The sequence below is a fragment of the Mytilus edulis genome, chromosome 1 (genome assembly GCF_963676685.1).
Source record: "Mytilus edulis chromosome 1, xbMytEdul2.2, whole genome shotgun sequence".
NCBI classification, from domain to species: Eukaryota; Metazoa; Mollusca; class Bivalvia; order Mytilida; family Mytilidae; genus Mytilus; species Mytilus edulis.
The window spans coordinates 120655423-120675805 of record NC_092344.1 but is presented as its reverse complement, the minus strand read 5'-3'; the positions used below and the strand labels follow the sequence as shown (position 1 = coordinate 120675805).

General features: G+C 32.1%; 1 protein-coding gene across 2 annotated transcripts in view; it reads left to right on the top strand.

Annotated features, from left to right (window-relative positions):
* LOC139503807 (dedicator of cytokinesis protein 7-like) overlaps positions 1-20383 on the top strand; it is a 60349-nt gene that overhangs the window by 27811 nt on the left and 12155 nt on the right. Inside the window, exons 24-36 of one of the 2 annotated variants that reach the window (XM_071293739.1) lie at positions 1920-2015; positions 2354-2494; positions 3186-3299; positions 3991-4301; positions 4815-5118; positions 5414-5590; positions 8765-8989; positions 11002-11149; positions 11982-12099; positions 12381-12480; positions 13668-13799; positions 18011-18163; positions 19562-19720. In XM_071293739.1, coding sequence (XP_071149840.1) covers positions 1920-2015; positions 2354-2494; positions 3186-3299; positions 3991-4301; positions 4815-5118; positions 5414-5590; positions 8765-8989; positions 11002-11149; positions 11982-12099; positions 12381-12480; positions 13668-13799; positions 18011-18163; positions 19562-19720 — 2178 coding nt within the window. The remainder of the gene's footprint in view (positions 1-1919; positions 2016-2353; positions 2495-3185; positions 3300-3990; positions 4302-4814; positions 5119-5413; positions 5591-8764; positions 8990-11001; positions 11150-11981; positions 12100-12380; positions 12481-13667; positions 13800-18010; positions 18164-19561; positions 19721-20383) is intronic. The other variant, XM_071293747.1, reaches the window with a different exon arrangement.

Sequence of the window (20383 nt, the reverse complement as noted above, 5' to 3'; positions counted from 1 at the left end):
TCATCTGCGTTCATGGGACACATTCTCTATTTATTGTATCCTTCATTAAAACAATATTAAATTTAAAATAGTCATAAAATTTTACTCCATACCTTATCTATAATGAGTATTGCAATGTCAAGAGACAAGCTACTGCAATAGTAATGTTTACTGGGTAAAAGAACAAAACTTAGTCCACTTACTGAAGTTGCCAGCAACTACTATTGTCACCAGGTTCATCATAGTATAGACATGTCTTAAAAGTACCTTTTGTGTCAGCTGTATTTCAGTTATATCCTTATTGAATATTTAAGTGATTGGTAAAAAATTTTATTCTTATTTAACCCAACCCTGAAGTTTTCATTTGCAGTATTTTAATTCAAAATCAAACTACTTTTTGGTCTTATGTTGATTATACCCATGCTCTAAAAAAGGTGGGGGTATACTGTTTTACTTGTCTGTCCATCAGTCCAACCATCTGTCAAACTGTCCATACATCCATCCGTCACATGAATATTTATTGTTGCATCTTTCTTAGGAACATTACAAGGTTTTCTGAAATTAGGTTTCATGGTTTTTGTCGAGTCTGCAACTTTTGTTGCAGAAAGCTCGACATAGGGATAGTGATCCGGCGGCAGCGTTAGCTCACTTCTTAAAAGCTTTATATTTTAGAAGGTTGAAGACCTGGATGCTTCATACTTTGTATATAGATGCTTCATGTTACGAAGTTTCGGTCAGTCACATGTCCAATGTCCTTGACCTCATTTTCATGGTTCAGTGACCACTTGAAAAAAAAGTTCAAATTTTTTTGTAATGTTGAATTCTCTCTTATTATAAGTAATAGGATAACTATGTTTAATATGTGCGTACCTTTCAAAGTCCTCATGTCTGTCAGACAGTTTTCACTTGACCTCGACCTCATTTCACGGATCAGTGAACAAGGTTAAGTTTTGGTGGTCAAATCCATATCTCAGATATTATAAGCAATAGGGCTAGTATATTCGGTGTATGGAAGGACTGTAAGGTGTACATGTCCAACTGGCAGGTGTCATCTGACCTTAACCTCATTTTCATGGTTCAGTGGTTATAGTTAAATTTTTGTGTTTTGGTCTGTTTTTCTCATACTATATGCAATAGGTCTACTTTATTTGTTGTATGGAATGATTGTAAGGTGTACATGTCTAGTGGGCAGATGTCATGTGACCTTGACTTCATTTTCATGGTTCAGTGGTCAAAGTTAAGTTTTTGAGTTTGGTCTTTTTATCTAATACTATATGCCATAGGTCAACTATATTTGGTGTATGGAAATATTTTATGATCTTTATGTCAGTCGCGCAGGTTTTATTTGACTGTGACCTCATTTTCACGGTTCATTGCACAGTGTTAAGTTTTTGTGTTTTGGACTATTTTTCTTAAACTATAAGTAATGGGTCAACTATATATGTTGTATAGAAGCATTGTTAGCTGTACATGTCTGCCTGGTGTGGTTCATCTGACCTTGACCTCATTTTCAAGGTTCATTGGTCTTTGTTTAGTTATCTTGGTTAATGTTAAGTTTATGTGACAGTTGTAATAAAGCTTAAGACTATCAACATAATATCAATGATTAGTAAAGAAGGCGAGACATTTCAGCGTGTGCACTCTTGTTATAAGTCAGCTATACCATGTGATGCATTTTCAGATTCATGACTCTACCACTTCCTGTTTACAGAACACTTGCATCATTTTACACATGACATCCAAGTTGAAAATTTTCATCACATCTTTCTCAGGAAATACATTTCAAGGATTTCTGAAATTTGGTTTCAGGGTTTATATGAGTCAGTTATACAGTGTTTACTGAAATATTTGGGTGGGGGTATCATCAGTGAGCATTAGCTCCCACTTTCACTTGTTACTTAATGACTATTTTAATTTCACATAGTGATATATATTTTCAGTTTGTACATGAAGAATTAGCCCTCCAGTGGTCAGTTTTGAGTGGACCAATCAGAGAGACTGCTATGACATATTCCTGGTTCTTCTTTGAGCTGATGGTAGGAGTTATTTGTTAATAAAAAAAAAGTCAAGTCTTACAGAATTGTCAGTTTATCGTATAAATACAATTTTTCACTAATACTGACTTTCTAGTTTTACAAAATTGTGAGATAAGGACTTTTATACATAATTCGATAAAATATTCCAATCCTATATACAGAAATTTTTACTCTTCACATCTTTGATTTATGAGAAACAGCAATTTATGTACATTTATATATACATTGTACTATACTCTCTTACTGTTTTAGAACATTAACTTTTAAAATAAATTGATTTTATTCTACTCCAAAATTAAAGAGTACTGTACTTTTTTTAATTTTTTTATACTTGACAGATAAAGAGTATGGCTGAACATCTAGCTAAGTGTGACAAACTAGCAGCACCCAGACAAATGAGATTTCCTGAATACTTTGAGGATGATCTGAAAAATCTTGTCAGAATGTTTGTCAGGGATATAGTCGATAAATATGATAAGGTAGGATAAATAATTAAGTACAATTAAGATTAGGGATATAGTGGACAAATATGATAAGGTAGGATTAATATTGATATGCATGTACAGTTAATGTAGATAGATGAACACATTATAATTGACATTTGTTATTATGCCTCACCTACGATAGTAGAGGGGCATTATGTTTTCTGGTCTGTGCCTCCGTTCGTCCGTCCGGTTAAAGTTTTTGGTCGAGGTAGTTTTTGATGAAGCTGAAGTCCAATCAACTTGAAACTTAATACACATGTTCCCCATGATATGATCTTTCTAATTTGAATGCCAAATTATAGTTTTGACCCCAATTTCATGGTCCACTGAACATAGAAAATGATAGTGCAAAGTTTAGGTTAAAGTTTTTGGTCAAGGTAGTTTTTGATGAAGTTAAAGTTACATCAACTTGAAACTTAGTACACATGTTCCTTATGATATGATCTTTCTAATTTTAATTCCAAATTAAAGTTTTTACACCAATTTCACGGTCCACTGAACATAGAAAATGATAGTGGGAGTGGGGCATCCGTGTACTATGGACACATTCTTGTTTTATTTTGTTATTTCAATGTTTTAAACTTCAGTTGGAAAGAAATAAAAATGTAGGTAAAATTGTTAGCATGCTGATATTTTATTCACAAACATTTTGTCTTGTTTATAGTCTTTATTTATCTATTTTCAGGATCCACTATTAGTTAAGAGTTTAAACACAAGTCTGGCATTCTTCCTACATGACCTTTTGACCTATATGGACAGATTCTTTGTCTTCCAGCAGATACACTTCTATTGCAGAACAGTAGGTTTTATATAAATAGATACTCTTCCATTTTACACAGAAATAATGTATTGTAAAATAGTAGGTAATTTATCAGCAGATTCACTTCTGATGTAAAAAAAAAAAAAATAGTATTTCAAACAGATACTCCTATATTTATAGGATATCGTTGGTTATCTTAACGAGATTGATTTTCGCGCTTCAGTCGGTCACAGCGAAAGCGAGAAAAGCAGTCAAGTTGAGATGACCAATGATAATCTGTTTATCGCTATTTTACCTATGAAAATGTTGTCAATGTCATGTCAATTTCATCAGCAACGCCACATGGCTCCTTTGTTTCTAGCGATAATTTTCCATCTCAGGCAAGTAGCATGATATGAAAAATTATCACAAAAAAAGATCAAATGAAAAATGCACAAAATAGTGATAATACAACATTATTTCATATATTACACATACTTCTATTGTAATAAAGAATGCATTATATTTAACAGATTCTTCCATATTACAAAAGGACATCATATGATACACATTTATGCTTCTGTATGGAGAGTTGTCTCATTGGCACTCATACCACATCTTCTATCTATAATATTGTAAAACAGAATGTATAAAACAAAAGATTGAATGGAATTGAATGAAATGGTATGTTAACAACTGAAGGTTACAATGATCTGCATAACAACTAACATTATATCTTTATATTTTATAGCTTGGTGACAAAATGAGGAACCTAGCTGAATCAACATCACTGATTCTACTGAAGTTAGATTTCATGAGAGTTGTGTGTAGTCATGAACATTACTTTCCTTTAAATTTACCATTTGGAACCCCTCTGACTCCATCAGCCAATTCGTCAAGTCCTACTCCTAGTATTTCCAGTATAACGTCGTCCTCGTCCTACGCCTCCACCAGTACATTGACAGACAAGGGAAGGTTCTATGAACTAACTATAGAGTTTAGACAGCAACATTTCCTGCTTGGTATTGTGTTATCAGACTTGTCTGTTAATCTAGATATACAGTGAGTATTTGTCATTTGACTTATTAATTTAAACTAATATACATTTCTTTTGCTATTTTGAAATCAGTATAAACATTTACATTAGAATTAGAATTTGAAAATGTTTAATATTATTTAAGATGACTTATAGGGCTATTGGGCCAGTTGTATTCATATCTCTATATTATTGTAAACCAACTTATTTTCGCAGATACTTTATTTTGTATTTAGCTCTTCTTGATCACTACGCAGCGATTTAATTTCTATTTTTCTAATTTACTTGATGCAGTTAAATAAGGAAAGATAAGTTTAAGTATAAGTTTTACATGATCCTGACAATTTATATTGGTGTTAGTTTTCTACTCGCAATATTTGCCAAAATGAATAGCTAGCAAAATTTAATTGGTTTACAATATATTTTGATGATTTGTAAATGTTTACACATGTCACTGTAATAAATAATGTACTTACTGAAGTATTATTGATGAATCCTCTAGCAAATTCAGATTTTTTTACTATTTTCTTTTTAAACAGTAATCCTGCCATACATCCAAAGTCCATCAACGTGTTAAGGAATCTGTTGTTAAACCATGATTTAGATGTCAGATATACAGACCCAGAGATGAAGGCCAGACTAGCTGCCCTGTACATGCCAGTCATAGGAATCGTCATAGATTCATTACCACAGCTATGGGACCCTAATGTTGAAGGTCGTCTCAAAAGTTTTAACTTTGAATCTGATGCAGATAAGATTAATCAGCACATCGCTATGGAGATAGCTGGTTCTAGTGTGTTTGCAGGTCGAGTGCAGGAAAATCCTTCCTATGATGGGTCAAAGGTTAGTTTTATATGTAATGTACAAAGAAAAGGTGAATATTATAATTGTATTGAAATGAAATCTAAATATAAATTGTTGTGAACAGGTTTTGATCTATTTGGGGAAAAAAACAGTAATACTTTAAATGTTCAAATTCATAATTTGAGTTACAGTTTCTTTTATAGGACTAAGGCATGACAGATTATCTTTGGTGGATTATATATCATTTAAAGACAAAATGTCTGGGTTTTTTTCATCTTGCATGTACCAGAGTCATTATATTACTGCTGTGTCAACAGTTTATTTGTATTTACAGCCAAGGAAGTGTAATCTGAATGCAGAATCTACAAGAAATCTTCTGATCTGTTTTATGTGGGTGATTAAGAACGTTGACCAGTCAGTACTACGTCAATGGTGGTCAGATATGGACGTGGGTGTACTACAACAAATACTGGACGTTATATACTATGTTGTATCAAACTTTGAGTATCGGGTAAGTCATATGCATCAAAATGTGTGGAAGTTGCACATTTACAATGTGTTAGATGGCTAACATCAACAGACAAACTAATCTATTTGTTGCATGAGTATTGGTATAGTTTATTGTAAGTTTTAACTTGTAATTGACATCAGAGTGAAAATTGTTTGTGTACACCAGTATACAAGAACAAAACATGTAAGTGTAGAAAGCATGTTTAATATCCAGACTTAACAAATCGATCAGATCGGTAATCGAACACTAATCGATCAGTAATCAGTCTTAAATCGATCACTAATCGATCAAACTCCTGAGAGAGTTTGATCGATTACTGATCGATGACTTCAACTCATCAATCGAGTACTGATCAAATATGATCGATTAGTGTTCGATTACCGATCTGATCGATTAGTTAAGTCTGGTAATATAGATAGTAAGAATTGCGATCTAGTTTAGTAATTAATTTCAAATAAAGAGAAAAGTAAGGTTTGAAAATGAATAAGCTTTAATTAAATACTCATTTCCAGAATTATTTTTGGAAAGTGCCTGCTTGTTAACAGTAATATAGAATAGAAATAACAGCATGATTAGTTGTAATTCCAGAAATATTGGTTATTTTATCCAATACTTAAGTATTTCAAAAATGTTAGAATTTGTTTGGGATAGAACAAATATTAATATTAACTGCTTAATCTTGGTTAAAATTCACAGGTTGTTGTAAGTTGTCAGAATAAGCAAAATAAAAATTAAGTTCAATTTTAGTAGACTTTAAATAATTATTTGAAAAAGTATTTGATAACACAATAATGTATGTATTTATAGATCCTCTTTTACTTCAAAGTTATTAGAATTAGTGCTTACAAAATTAATTTGAATTTCTCATTAAACAATTATTGTGATTGTGAATTTGAATTGATGTTTTGAAGTTGTTTTGTGTATGTAGACGAACTACAGTAAACAGGATGCCATACCATATTGACTTTTCTTACTTTGGATTTTCGGAAATCAATTCTGAAATTATACAGCTTGGTCAACATCTTGCAGGCCAAATGCAAATTTGCATCAATTACATTTCAAAAATTTAAATGACACATATACTAATTTTAGTGACAAATCAACTCTTCGTTATATTTTAACATCTTGAGATGTATGTTTGGGATATTATAACTTATTTTTGTCATCTAAAAATCCAAATTAAGATGGTGTTCTTTTTATAATTAAAATTAGATTAGCTGATTAATTAATTAGAACCCTGCTATAATAGACTAGACTGCATTTTAACTTTTGATGTATTTTTTGTCACAAAAAAGCTGAGTTGCTGTACTGTAGAATATTCATACAATCATTCATATACTAATGTGTCAAAATTATCTGTATATAGATTTCTTATTCTTAGCAGAGTAAAATATATGCTACATTATTTTTCATAGTTCTTAAATGTTCATAGGTACAAAAGTTAATCTATGCTTTACCATATTTTGCTTATTTTTGAAAATATAAATTTTAATGTAATATATAAGTTCTATTTTAGTCAATAGAAAGATGATTTCTGTAAAAAAAAAAATTATACGTTTCATAATAACATTGAAAAACTGAATAAATTCTGTGGAGAGTAACTATTCAATGTTCATGATGTTACAATCTACGTCTCTCGAACCATATATAAGAAATCTTAACAATTCATTGTTCATTACATCAAAAGAATAACCATCATTTCATAGATATTGTTTACATAATTGGGACATTTTAATTAATTATCATTTGTCATAAGTGTTTTAATTAATTAATTTGTGGTTGTGGTATTTATACATTAACAGGATTGTGGAAACTTGCATTTATTTGGACACCAGTGGAACACCATGTACCATCAACCAACCATCTTAGCATGTCTCTCCAATGATAACTTTGACCTTTAGAATCCAGATTTCCACTTAACCTTTAACCTTATAAATCAAATATAGGTCATACATCATCACATTTTAGTTTGTCACTAGTTTGGCATGATTTGTTGTGTGTCCTCACCTTTGCATGCTGTCGAGTGCTTCAAAAGCAACAACCAACATGGATGCACGTTTTAACCAGAAGTTATTTTATGGGGAACATGGCATGATAGATAAATAACATAGTTGGAAAAATGTTGTAAATACTCAGAGACTTAAATAAAGATAATAAAAAATCAGTTACAGGTAAAGATATAATTTGTTTTATAAAAAATACTGATAAATGACCATTAAAAGTTTTACCATAAAGTTTTTTTTATATTAAGATCTGTTTCAGTGAATTCATGGTAGACTAAATGCAATTTAACTAATATAACTATTAACCTATGTAATCATTTAAAATTCACCTATTTATATTAACTCAAACATATTCTAAGACTTATGTCATAGTAGCATTAGTTTGAAAGTGATTTTGGAAGAACATGTATATATCAATTCAATAATTTATTCAAAGAACAATCCTGCATTAGCATTGCAAAAAACTATTTTAATCAAAACATCAGAGAGCATTAAGTATTCAATGATAAGGTATCCAAATTAAACTTTTATAGATATACATTTTATAATACCACAAAATAGAATGGCCTTTTGTCATGTTTCTAGAATTAGAAAAACAACAAACGAAAGTCAACATTGAAAGATCATCGATTTTGATTGCTCTTACTTCTGAATGAAATGTATTATGAAATTAACACATTCATTAGTAACTCATAAACATTAAGATACAATAATATAAAATCATCCGGCCAAGTTGGAAATTTTCCCACATATTATCAAATAATAGCAGAAATAACATGTATACAGAGATCAACTTTGTCCTTTTTACTCATATTTGAAACTTAGTGGTATCAACAGCAAAATACTGAAACTTGAAATATTAAATCTTCAAATTATTATTCTTGTTGAAATTCATTAAAGATTTGAAAAATAAAATAAAGACACAACCTGAAAAGGTATAAACAATAAATAATTTTCCATTATAGCACTAAATGATTTATATGTCCCTAAAATTGAATCATCTAAGAACTAGCTAGTCATTTATGATACCTAAAAGTAATAATAATCAGCTTACATGTATACACATTCCTAATGCTTTCATGCTATAATGATAGCGTGACCTTCTAGATGTCTCTAAGTATTTAGGATTGACCTCTGTTGACCCATAAATATTGTACTATTGGATTCTCAGGCAAAATGGGCTCGACTTCAAAATCTGTGCTTAAATAAAACTGGTTCAACTGATACCTTGGAGGAATGGAATGATGGCACAGAGAGTTCTCGTCCAAAAAGTGCAAGTTTACCAAAATCCTATGAGCAGTTATGGGAAGGGATTCAACGCAAATCTGTGGATTTTCTTCGTGGCTCTGGATCTTTACTTAATAGGAGTTTAAGTAAAGATGATTCTATTACACAGGTATACAACCCTTTCAATCTTTCACTAATTGTTTCTTATAATACAATTTAAGTTGTTTCTTTTTATTGATTTTATCGCAAACACATTCTATATATTTTAAAAAGAAGGTGGCTAACCATGTTACACTCATTATATTTTTAGAGTTTTAATATTTTTCTGTCAACAGATAGGATCAAGATTATGTTTTTGCTTTACCTTATTCATGTATAACATTATGCCAAAAATAATGAATTGCCTTTGCTTTTAAAAAGAAATATCTTTTGCTGTTTAGTAAAACTCAAGAAATAACATATTGGGAACAATAACTATGACCCCATTAATTAGATTTCAGTAACCCCTTGATACAGGAGATTAAGTTTGAAGAAAATAAATATTATGAGAATTTTTATTTTGAGGTAAATTTTCTTCTGGTAGCTGTAATTGTAAACTGAACACTGTGTTTTAAAATTATAATAATCATGGAATTAGTAGCACCGTGTTTAATTTGATTATGGTATTAGTAGCACTGAATGATAATTTTCAGTACAACCCTATGTGCATCATGATCAAATTAATAGAATTGCACATTAGAACATTCCACATTTTTGCATCTTGTACACCTGTTGTATCAATCAGTCATCCATACTCTCTAGTTCATTTTAATATCCATTGACGGATTATAGATACTATATAACATTGCCCAGTGACCAGTGATAGATATGTTTGTGTATTAAATGGAATTGTTGTCTATGAGATATTTAATGTTGTGACCTAATTGAAACTGTTCATTGCGTCATTTTTTTATATACTAATGTTAACATAAGTTTATTTGTGCTACTCTTAACCCTTACCATGTGGGTGTTGTAGTATTACAGCCTTATCCAAAATATTGTTATTTGGCGCCAATGACTCTTCATACTTTTGAGGTCATCTTTCTGACATTTATTTCGAAGTAAATACATGTAACCTCATTATGTATTGTCATGTTTCTTAGTTTTAATGTTCATTTTGAGCTAAAAAAAAAGAACTTTGAAAATTGAAATCAGATAAAACTTGTTTTTTGAGGGGTGGGCTTCTCTTTCATGTATGACACACATAGTTCAAAGGCCTAAACTCTCCACAATTAGAGTAAACCTACAGGCATATATCTAATTATTGCGTTCATTATTGAAATATGCGTAGGAAAAGACTACCGGTATTCCAGGTTGCATGTATATTTGAAGTAAGAAATTGTCAAAAATTGGGAAATATTGGTCAAAATGACCTACCTTAGACTGCTTTACCCAAATCAGTTTTACTCCAACATTAGAACTGTTTAAGTGTGCTCTCTGGTCCACTCGCCATGCATCCCTTGGTCTTCCAGGTCAAGCAATATGACAAAAAATCTTCAAATTGAAGCTTTGTGCCAAGATGACCACTTAGGGTAAATTTTCATCATGCTCATGCTTATTGGAGTTTGGTTCGGTTTTACCTTTTTGTTCAAACTATACCATATAAGAAAGTGTGGTTTAAATGACTGAAGATCTCAGACAATTTTCACATTAACATTATTTAGTGTCTAATGGGTTTAATCTTTGCTCCATCTTTCAAGAGAAAGAACACTACTGGAAGGAGGAAGAGGAGAAACATGTCATCTTATATTGTCATGCTATTAGAAATGACCAAGTATATAAACAAATCTTCCTTCTTAATTTCAAAACCACTCATTAAATATTCTCCAGACTTAACTATATAATTACATCAGAAATTTTGTTTACGTCTGAATACTTTTTGGCAACTCTTTTCATTGCACTGTAAATAGACAAGATATATTTGTGAAAATAATCAGTAAAATTTATTCGCATTCCTTGTCCTCATGCTGTAGCTTTTTATATCCCTGTTAAAAATTCTTTAAATAGAATTGAGGTTGGGTTCGTATTTTGTAGTTGATTTCCTCTAATCAAATTTGTTCTTTCATTCAGAGAGTAAAAACTTTTGATACTCTGTGTATTTTATAAGATCACAAGATAATTTTATAAGTTATATTTGATCAGGGAAAGAAAAGCTTAGCTCAGTATTCTCAGCAAACATTAAAGAAAAGTGTGGATATGAAGTCTCGGTTAGAGGAAGCTATACTTGGTAGCTCTAATGCTCGTATGGAGATGATGAGACGAAGGCAAAATTCTTCAGCATCATTAGCAGGTAATCAAGGGGAGCTAACTTTAATTAGGAACAATGGGTGGAGTTTTAATGAATTATTCTGGAAGGTGATTGAAGAATATCTGTCTTATCAAGCATCCTAGGAATTACTGAAACCTTTGATATTACTGAAATGTTTTATTCCAGACATATGAGTCTTTTACAGAACTTGTATCTAAGAAACCCCAAAAAGAGTTTTCAGTGCTCTACACTTGCTCGAAGACTACTCCCTCATCAATATGAAATATTCAAGAGAAGGACGAATTGTATACTATGAACTATTTTGGAGATTTGCAGAAATATCATGATTTATATTTCAGGGCCAGCAGAGAGAACACCATCTCTAGCTAATGTTTTAGGCTGGGGAGAGGCTGGAGGTAGACTTAGATGGAGGAAAATTAATTATCATGATTTATATTTTAGGGCCAGCAGAGAGAGCACCATCTCTAGCTAATGTTTTAGGGGGAGGCGAGGCTGGAGGTAGACTTAGATGGAGGAAAATTAATTATCATGATTTATATTTTAGGGTCAGCAGAGAGAGCACCATCTCTAGCTAATGTTTTAGGGGGAGGTGAGGCTGGAGGTAGACTTAGATGGAGGAAAATTAATTATCATGATTTATATTTTAGGGCCAGGAGAGAGAACACCATCTCTAGCTAATGTTTTAGGCGGAGGAGAGGCTGGAGGTAGACTTGGATGGAGGAAAATTAATTATCATGATTTATATTTCAGGGCCAGCAGAGAGAACACCATCTCTAGCTAATGTTTTAGGCGGGGGAGAGGCTGGAGGTAGACTTAGATGGAGGAAAATTAATTATCATGATTTATATTTCAGGGCCAGCAGAGAGAGCACCATCTCTAGCTAATGTTTTAGGAGGAGGAGAGGCTGGAGGAAGACTTAGATGGAGGAAGGACCAACTTGCATATAAACCCACCGTAGAACAACCAGATATGTATGTGTCATATGGTCTAGCTTGGTTAAATATGACAACACTCTTGTATCATTTAAAAAAAAAAGTTTCCTGAAGATGTAAAATTGAGAATGGAAATGGGGAATGCGTTAAAGAGACAACAACTTGTCAAAACAGCCGAAGGCCACAAATGGGTTTTCAATGCAGCAAGAAACTTCCGCACCCTGAGTCGTGCTTCACCTGGCCGGTAAACAAAAATGTATAACAGTTCAGTGATAATGGACGTTATACAAGAGTTTATATTATATTATATTGTATTTCAGGTCAAAGCCAAGAGATGTTGAAGCTGATGCTCATATTGAGGGAAATCTAGCTGCAGAAATCAGTATGACCTGTCTAGATACAATAGAACTCATTACACAGGTAAGTTTCTGTAGGGGATATACTCAGAAACCGTATGACCTGTCTAGATACAATAGAACTCATTACACAGGTAAGTTTCTATAGGGAATATACTCAGAAACTGTATGACCTGTCTAGTTACAATAGTTCTCATTACACAGGTAAGTTTCTGTAGAGGATATACTTAGAAACCGTATGACCTGTCTAGATACAATAGAACTCATTACACAGGTAAGTTTCTATAGAGAATATACTCAGAAACCGTATGACCTGTCTAGTTAAAATAGAACTCATTACACAGGTAAGTTTCTATAGAGAATATACTCAGAAACCGTATGACCTGTCTAGATACAATAGAACTCATTACACAGGTAAGTTCCTGTAGGGGATATACTCAGAAACCATATGACCTGTCTAGATACAATAGAACTCATTACACAGGTAAGTTTCTGTAGGGGATGTACTCTGAAACCGTATGACCTGTCTAGTTACAATAGAACTCATTACACAGGTAAGTTTCTGTAGAGGATATACTCAGAAACCGTATGACCTGTCTAGTTACAATAGTTCTCAATACACTGGTAAGTTCCTGTTGGGCATATACTCTGAAAATGTTCTAATTGATATAGGAAGATGTAGTATGAGTGCCAATGAGACAACTCTCCATCCAAATAACAATTTATAAAAGTAAACCATTATAGGTCAAGGTACAGCCTTCAACACGGAGCCTTGGCTCACACCTAACAACAAGCTATAAAGGGTCCCAAAATTACTAGTGTAAAACCATTCAAACGTGAAAACCAAAGTATGGTTTGATAATTTTTTAAAGGCAATTTCTGTTTCTCTTAACACTGAACTCATGAGGGAGTGAGGGCATTTTTATTTTTTTTGTATTTGCAACTATGTTATAAAGTTAACAAGTTTAAAGCTGAGGTTTTCAAATGTTAACAATATAATTGTTATAATTTCTTTTGGTAGTAAATTCAAGTCAGCAGTGATATCTAAGAGCCAAGAGTCAGAAATTAATGTGGCATAATGGTGGAATCGTTATTGATGATCTTAAATAAGTATATTTCAAGAATCTGATTTAATTCCTATATAAACCTTGAAAAAAAATGATTCATTTTAAAAAGAATATGGAAAAGGGTATCTGATAAGGATTCTGTTTTCCACTTCACATTACTTAACCTCAGACCCATATTTTTCAGATTGCCAGAGCAAATGGTCACATCCAGATATTGAGCAGTGCATTGAGAGTGTTGTTACATAGTTTTGGTCTAAATCAGAGTACTTTAGTCTTACAGAATATGTTTGCTTCACAGAGGGCCCTAGTCACAAGGGTGAGTGTTTACTAAGAGTATAAAAGAAAAAAATATTCTTTATTTACTGACTGAATATAGTCTGTATATATTTCAAGGCTCATTTTGCAGGGTGAATTAAATGTTAGCTTCATTAGGTCATAGAGGTCCAAAAGTAGGACAAAAATGTTCAGATATTTTTTTCCATTGGATTGATCGAAGCCTTCATGGATTGATCCTATTTACCTTAAAGGGAAAATTCGCGATTTTTTACTTATGGTTTAAATATGTTCCTTATGACAAAATATATATATTCACAAAGTTTTATCGCTATATGTCCAGTAATAAAGGAGAAATTCAACAATTAATGAAAAATTATTAAGTACTTCCTGTAGGTCGTGACGTTTTCTCCTGGTTTTTGCATGCCGGGATTTAAAATACAATCAGTAAAAGTCTTGGTTTTTAATGATATTTAAACGTAATCGTAAGCGCGCCGATGACTTATGGTTTATCTAATAAACAGCCGATAATAAGAAGATAAGACGCACAGACGTGCAATTGTACACATTCATGAGATAAATTTTCTATGTTAAACGTATTTATTCGAATTATTTTTGTAGACAACCAAAAAAGTTATAAATTTATCAATTAATGCATTTTCGGACTGATATATGAGGTGAACAAATTAAAGTACAATAATCTGTAAAGACAATATGTTGGTGTACTCTTATTGACCTTTTACTATCTCTGCTATGACTAGATTTATACGATGTGTGTATTCACGGTTCTGTGGCAAATTGAATACTCGTAGATGGCTTGTTGAAAGGTATTGTTGAATTGTTATTTGCACTTCGGTATTTAACCACGCCTCTAGGGCACACCTTGCCAGGTGTGACTGTCTATTCGGATCAGTGGATTATAAAACAAGGGAGCATTCAATATACACATCTATTATACTAATTCAAGTTTGTGACAAATAAAAATAGATCGCCGTAGAATTATTTAATTATATTTGCTGTAAAATTTATTTCAATTCAAATAAATTAATTTACTAAGTAATAAACAATTTTCGGTTAAAGACGGGAAACTTAATTCATGTGTCAGAATGAAATGATATACACCTCTTGTCCTTGATTTAAGTCTCATTAAAAAGGGGAAATTAGAAATAGCTTTACCAAAGCATTTTGATTTTCTTTATTAGGCAAAAAATGTGCGAGAACACTTACATTTAGACTTTTGAAAGCCATGTATTAATTGATATCTGAAACTATCTGAAGATAAGTAGATAACTCTACCGAAGCGGAGTATAATATGTACGAACAAAGAAAAAATACTTTTGTTTTTAAATCTTTGCACATTTATGATTAATTATTGTTATCTATTACTCATTCAATTACTTAATTGGTACCTAAAATATGTCTACCGCTTGGCATTAAAACTCGGTGTAGTAGGAAGGGGTTATGTCATATACTAGATTATATTATTTGGATGAGGATTTGAGCTATCCTATAAAACACATTTATTAGTTAACTACATTCGAGACCAAAGGATATTAACTTAAATGATTCAATTAACTTTACTCACATATTACTTATATGTCTATCTTATGATTTTTGCGTGCTTGTTTTTATAGAACAGTTTATATATGGTCCAAAAATTTATCATAAAATCATAACTAAAAATGTCTTGTTCGGAGAATGATAGTACTATAACAGTGGTTCCAGTCAGTCAAAAGAGTCAGATTTTGACGAGTATGGTCATTTTGGGTACGCACTAGAGCCAGAGTATACCGAAAAAGAGCTCCATGAAGTGGAAGCTGCAGAAAGTTCCCGAAATCAAGATATCCTTAGCAACCATCGCTAGTTTTTAAAACACAGATTGGTGTTCGTGTACTAAATGCATTCTTATGCCGTTATTAACAGAATGTCTTTGTTGCCACGAATTTACTCTCTTTGATGGTAATATTGAATTGGGTGAATGCATTAGTAACAGCATCGATTTCAGAACAGTTTGTCTGAACCCAGTTGTTCTTGAAACTAACTATATAAGTTTTTTTAAGTACAATCGTATTCATATTATACATGTTAAATGAATGACAAATATTAAACCTATCTGTTTATTGTTTTCCGCCCATGTCTGCTCATCGCCCGGCAGAAATAAAGTTTGTCGCACGAAAAAATGGTGTTAATTCCAGAGTCAAAATTTAAAGAACTTATTTTCCATGTTTTCTGGTATTGTTCGAAAGAGAATTGACCTAACAGAAGAATTACTATCTTAGGCTGTCAGTAACACATGTAGAGCAGTGGGTCGTTGTTGGACATGTAAATCTTATAAAGTGTATCATCTGTTAAATTTGCAGGTCACTGAAAGGGGAAGTTCCATACGGAAGTAGGTTTTGAGATTGATTTTTTTTATATCCAGTGACCCATTTTACATGCGTATTCTTGAACGTTTGATACATCAATTACTCTCAAATTGCAAAAAAACGAAAACTTCCACTTGTATTTATAGTATTTGTTGAAATAGTCCTCGTCTCACAACGTATAATATTATACTCTATCTATTTGACCAACGATGTTCAAAAACAAAAGACAACGAATTGTATGTCATCTTTCCCTATTTTTGAATGTAACTTATAAGGCTGTTCAACTGGCAAGAATACCGCTAAAGCGGATAAGCAGTTTATTCTTTAAATTGCTATCATATCACGGCAAGAAAGAAAATAAATCCCGAAATTGATTTGAAACTTTAATACTCAATAGTTTTCCTAGAAAATACTCACACCCCTTTGGGATTATTAGTGTACGTCCAGTTGCATATATTTTACATGAATGTCGGAACAATTGTGATGATGACGAATTTCTTCCTTTATTCGAGAACAATCTAATTGATATATAAAACTGGGATTTTACTATGTTCATAACTTCGATGAACCAAAGCAAGATATATATCGACCTGTATTTAAATCAAACTGGTTCTCTTCTTCTTCTTCTTCTTCTTTTGGTATACAATATAGTCTGATACATGTATATATTTTGAATTGCACTATAGTTCCGTAACTTTCTATCCAGGCGTATAAGCCAACATCGACAAGTGCGTACATTTTTAAATCAATATTTTTGGTATGTTCCAGTCTGTCTTTTACTATTGACAAATTACATTTTCCCAAATTAACCCTCGGAAAAAATATGTATATAGATTTTTATTTCTTCAAATCTTTTTTTTTTTTGTGGTATTTTTTATATTTTCATAAATAATATTCTTTACACCAGAAATGTTATTGATAAACAAGCGTACGAGTTAAGTTATTGGCATCATATCACTTTCGGACACACAAGACAGAGATGTGTATTATACACCTGATAGTTCAAAATGGAAAGTTATTAGTCTGCCGTGTACACTGATCAATACCTACAGAAGTGAAACGATGCATGAACTTGCAAGCCCGACAGGAAATCGCTTGAATACCTGGACGTGTCACCTGAGTCCTCACACCCCTCACATAACCTTTGGGAGTAATACCTTTAGCTATGCTGGTGATCAGATGAGAAAAGATCCGAATTTATTTGAATAAAGTTTATTACTTTAAAGAATTATGAAAACAATTTTCACGGAACACTTATTTATTATTTGAACTTTGACTTTTTAACTCATTTCAATATTAACAGTTTAAAAATAACAGATATATAATAATGGTCATTTTCCCTCAGCATTTTCCGTATCAAGTTTATAGTTAGTCAGATAAAACAATCGTACGATTGACAAGATATCGACACGCAATTACGACTACATCGGTTACTGTAGTTTTGGTTCTTTGTGTTTTATAGACATATCGTGATTATAATCGTAGAAGATGACAAAATGGCGGAGCGTAGAAAATTGATACTCAAAATTTAAAATCGATGTTGATCTCTTATCTAGCGGAATAAAACTTTAATATCTATAAATTTTAGCCTTTTTATACATAATGGACATAATATCAATTTTTGATTTTTTTGCGAAGTTTCCCTTTAACCCAAGTTCAATTATATGTTTATTATGCCTTGCCATAGAAGAAGTTCAATTATATGTTTATTATGCCTTGCCATAGAAGAAGTTCACTTATATGTTTATTATGCCTTGCCATAGAAGTATTACCCTTATATGTTTATTATGCCTTGCCATAGGAGTATTACCCTTCTCAGTTCTTCAGTCCACCTCTCAGTTTAATCATTGTAAGAATTATAGATTTATTAATTTTTTTATATTTGCAGTACTTGGATCCATTGTTTGAAGAGGAAACAGAGCAGTGTGCTGATTTATGTCTTCGTCTATTGAAACATTGTAGCTCCTGTATTGGTAGTATTAGATCTCAAGCTAGTGCATCACTGTATATGTTGATGAGGCAGAACTTTGAATTGGGAAATGTAAGAATTTGTTCTCAATTGCCTTATCGTGCTTATACTTTATAGGATTTTATTTTAAAAATTTTTAATGCACTATTATGTGAGAAATTATATGAAAAACATGTGGATTTTACTTCTTCAATGTACACCTTGTGCTCTATTCCACATACTTCATAAGACATTGAAAATATCCTTTTAAAAAAATAAAATTAGGTATGTTTTCTCTAGAACAGAGATCAAACTTTAAAGGGATTTTTGTTGGTACAAGTATATTAATTAGGGCCCCGCCTTTAGGCGGGTCGCCTTATAGTGATCAGTCTGTCCGTCCGTCCGTCTGTCCGTCCGTAACACTTTAACTTTGTGTCCGCTCCATATCTAGAGAACCATTATGATTTCATACTGTATACTTTACATGTTTATTAACCACCACCAGAGGGCGTGTCATGATGTATGTACAACTTCCTAGGTCAAAGGTCAAGGTAAAAAAACTTTGGTTTCAGTTGACAACCCTGTGTCCTGTGGTGAAGATCGTGTCTGCTTTATATCTTGAGAACCATTATGATTTCAAAGTTTATACTTGACATGTATATGAACCAACACCAGAGGGTGTGTCATAATTTATGAACGACTTCCTAGGGCAAAGTTCAAGGTCAAAAACTTTGGTTTCAGTTGACAATCCCATGTCCTATGGTAAAGATTGTGTCTGCTCTATATCTTGAGCACCATTATCATTTTAAAGTTCATACCTGAAATGTATATAAACCAATATCAGAGGGTATGTCATAATTTATGTACAACTTCCTAGGTCAAAGGTCAAGGTCAAAAACTTTGGTTTCAGTTGACAACCCCATGTCCTATGGTAAAGATCGTGTCCGCTCTATATCTTGAGAACCGCTATCATTTCAAAGTTTATACTTGACATGTATATAAACCAACACCAAAGGGTGTGTCATAATTTATGTGCAACTTCCTAGGTCAAAGGTCAAGGTCAAAAACTTTGGTTTCAGTTGACAATCCCATGTCCTATGGTAAAGATCGTGTCCGCTCTATATCTTGAGAATCGTTATCATTTCAAAGTTTATACTTGACATGTTTATAAACCAACACCAAAGGGTGTTTCATAATTTATGTACAACTTCCTAGGTCAAAGGTCAAGGTCAAAAACTTTGGTTTCAGTTGACAAACCCATGTCCTATGATAAAGATACAATTTTTTAATGCACATTATTCACAGCGGGGCCCACAGAGATGGCTCCCATCTCAATGATATCTAGTTTTCATTGTTTTTGAAATGAACTCCTTGGAATGTGTATGTATGCATGTTATACCCAATCCAAATACTTGTTAGTTGACAGATAGATATTGAACCAATTTAATTTTAAAAAGTTTATTGTAATAATTTATTTGTGTTCTAATTTAGAATTTTGCCCGAGTAAAGATGCAGGTGACTATGTCTCTGAGTTCATTAGTCGGACAGAACCAAAACTTTGATGAAGAATATCTACGCAAATCATTGAAAACAATTCTCACTTATGCTGAATCAGATTATGATCTACAGGATACAACCTTCCCTGAACAGGTTAGTGATTGACAACTTTTGATCAATAAATTAGTACGCTTGAGACCTCTTTGACTAAATAAATATGTATAATTTAAAAACAACCTTTCCTGAACAATTAAAAAATGATTACCACGACTTTCAATGAACAAGTTAGTTACCAGAATAGGTTAATAGGATTTACACCAACCGTCAGAAACTCACTAAACAAGTTTGCATTAGTTTCACAATCTAATCTAAAAAGTAAGTATTGTAATACTCAACCTACCTCCTGAAGAGTTAAATGTGATTGACACAACCTATTTTTAAGAATCATATACAGTTTATGGTTGTATGTTGATATAATCTTTCATTTATTGTTACCAAAATAAGAATTTAGGAAAGGTTTTATTGCATAATATGAAAAGGAAAGTAATGGTTTTGTTGTTATTTGATGAAATGGATTACTTTTCTGATTAAACATTAACTTAAGTTATAAATTATACCTCTGCTTTAAAAAAGTGGGTGTATACTGTTTTACCTTTGTCCTTCTGTCCATTGAATATTTTTTGTCGCATCTTTCTCAGGAACTACTTAACAAGGATTTCTGAATTTTGGATTTAGGTTTTATATGAGTCAGCTATACCGTGTGATGTCTTTTCAGATTTATCACTCAATAACTTCTCGTTTACCTGGTATTTTTAG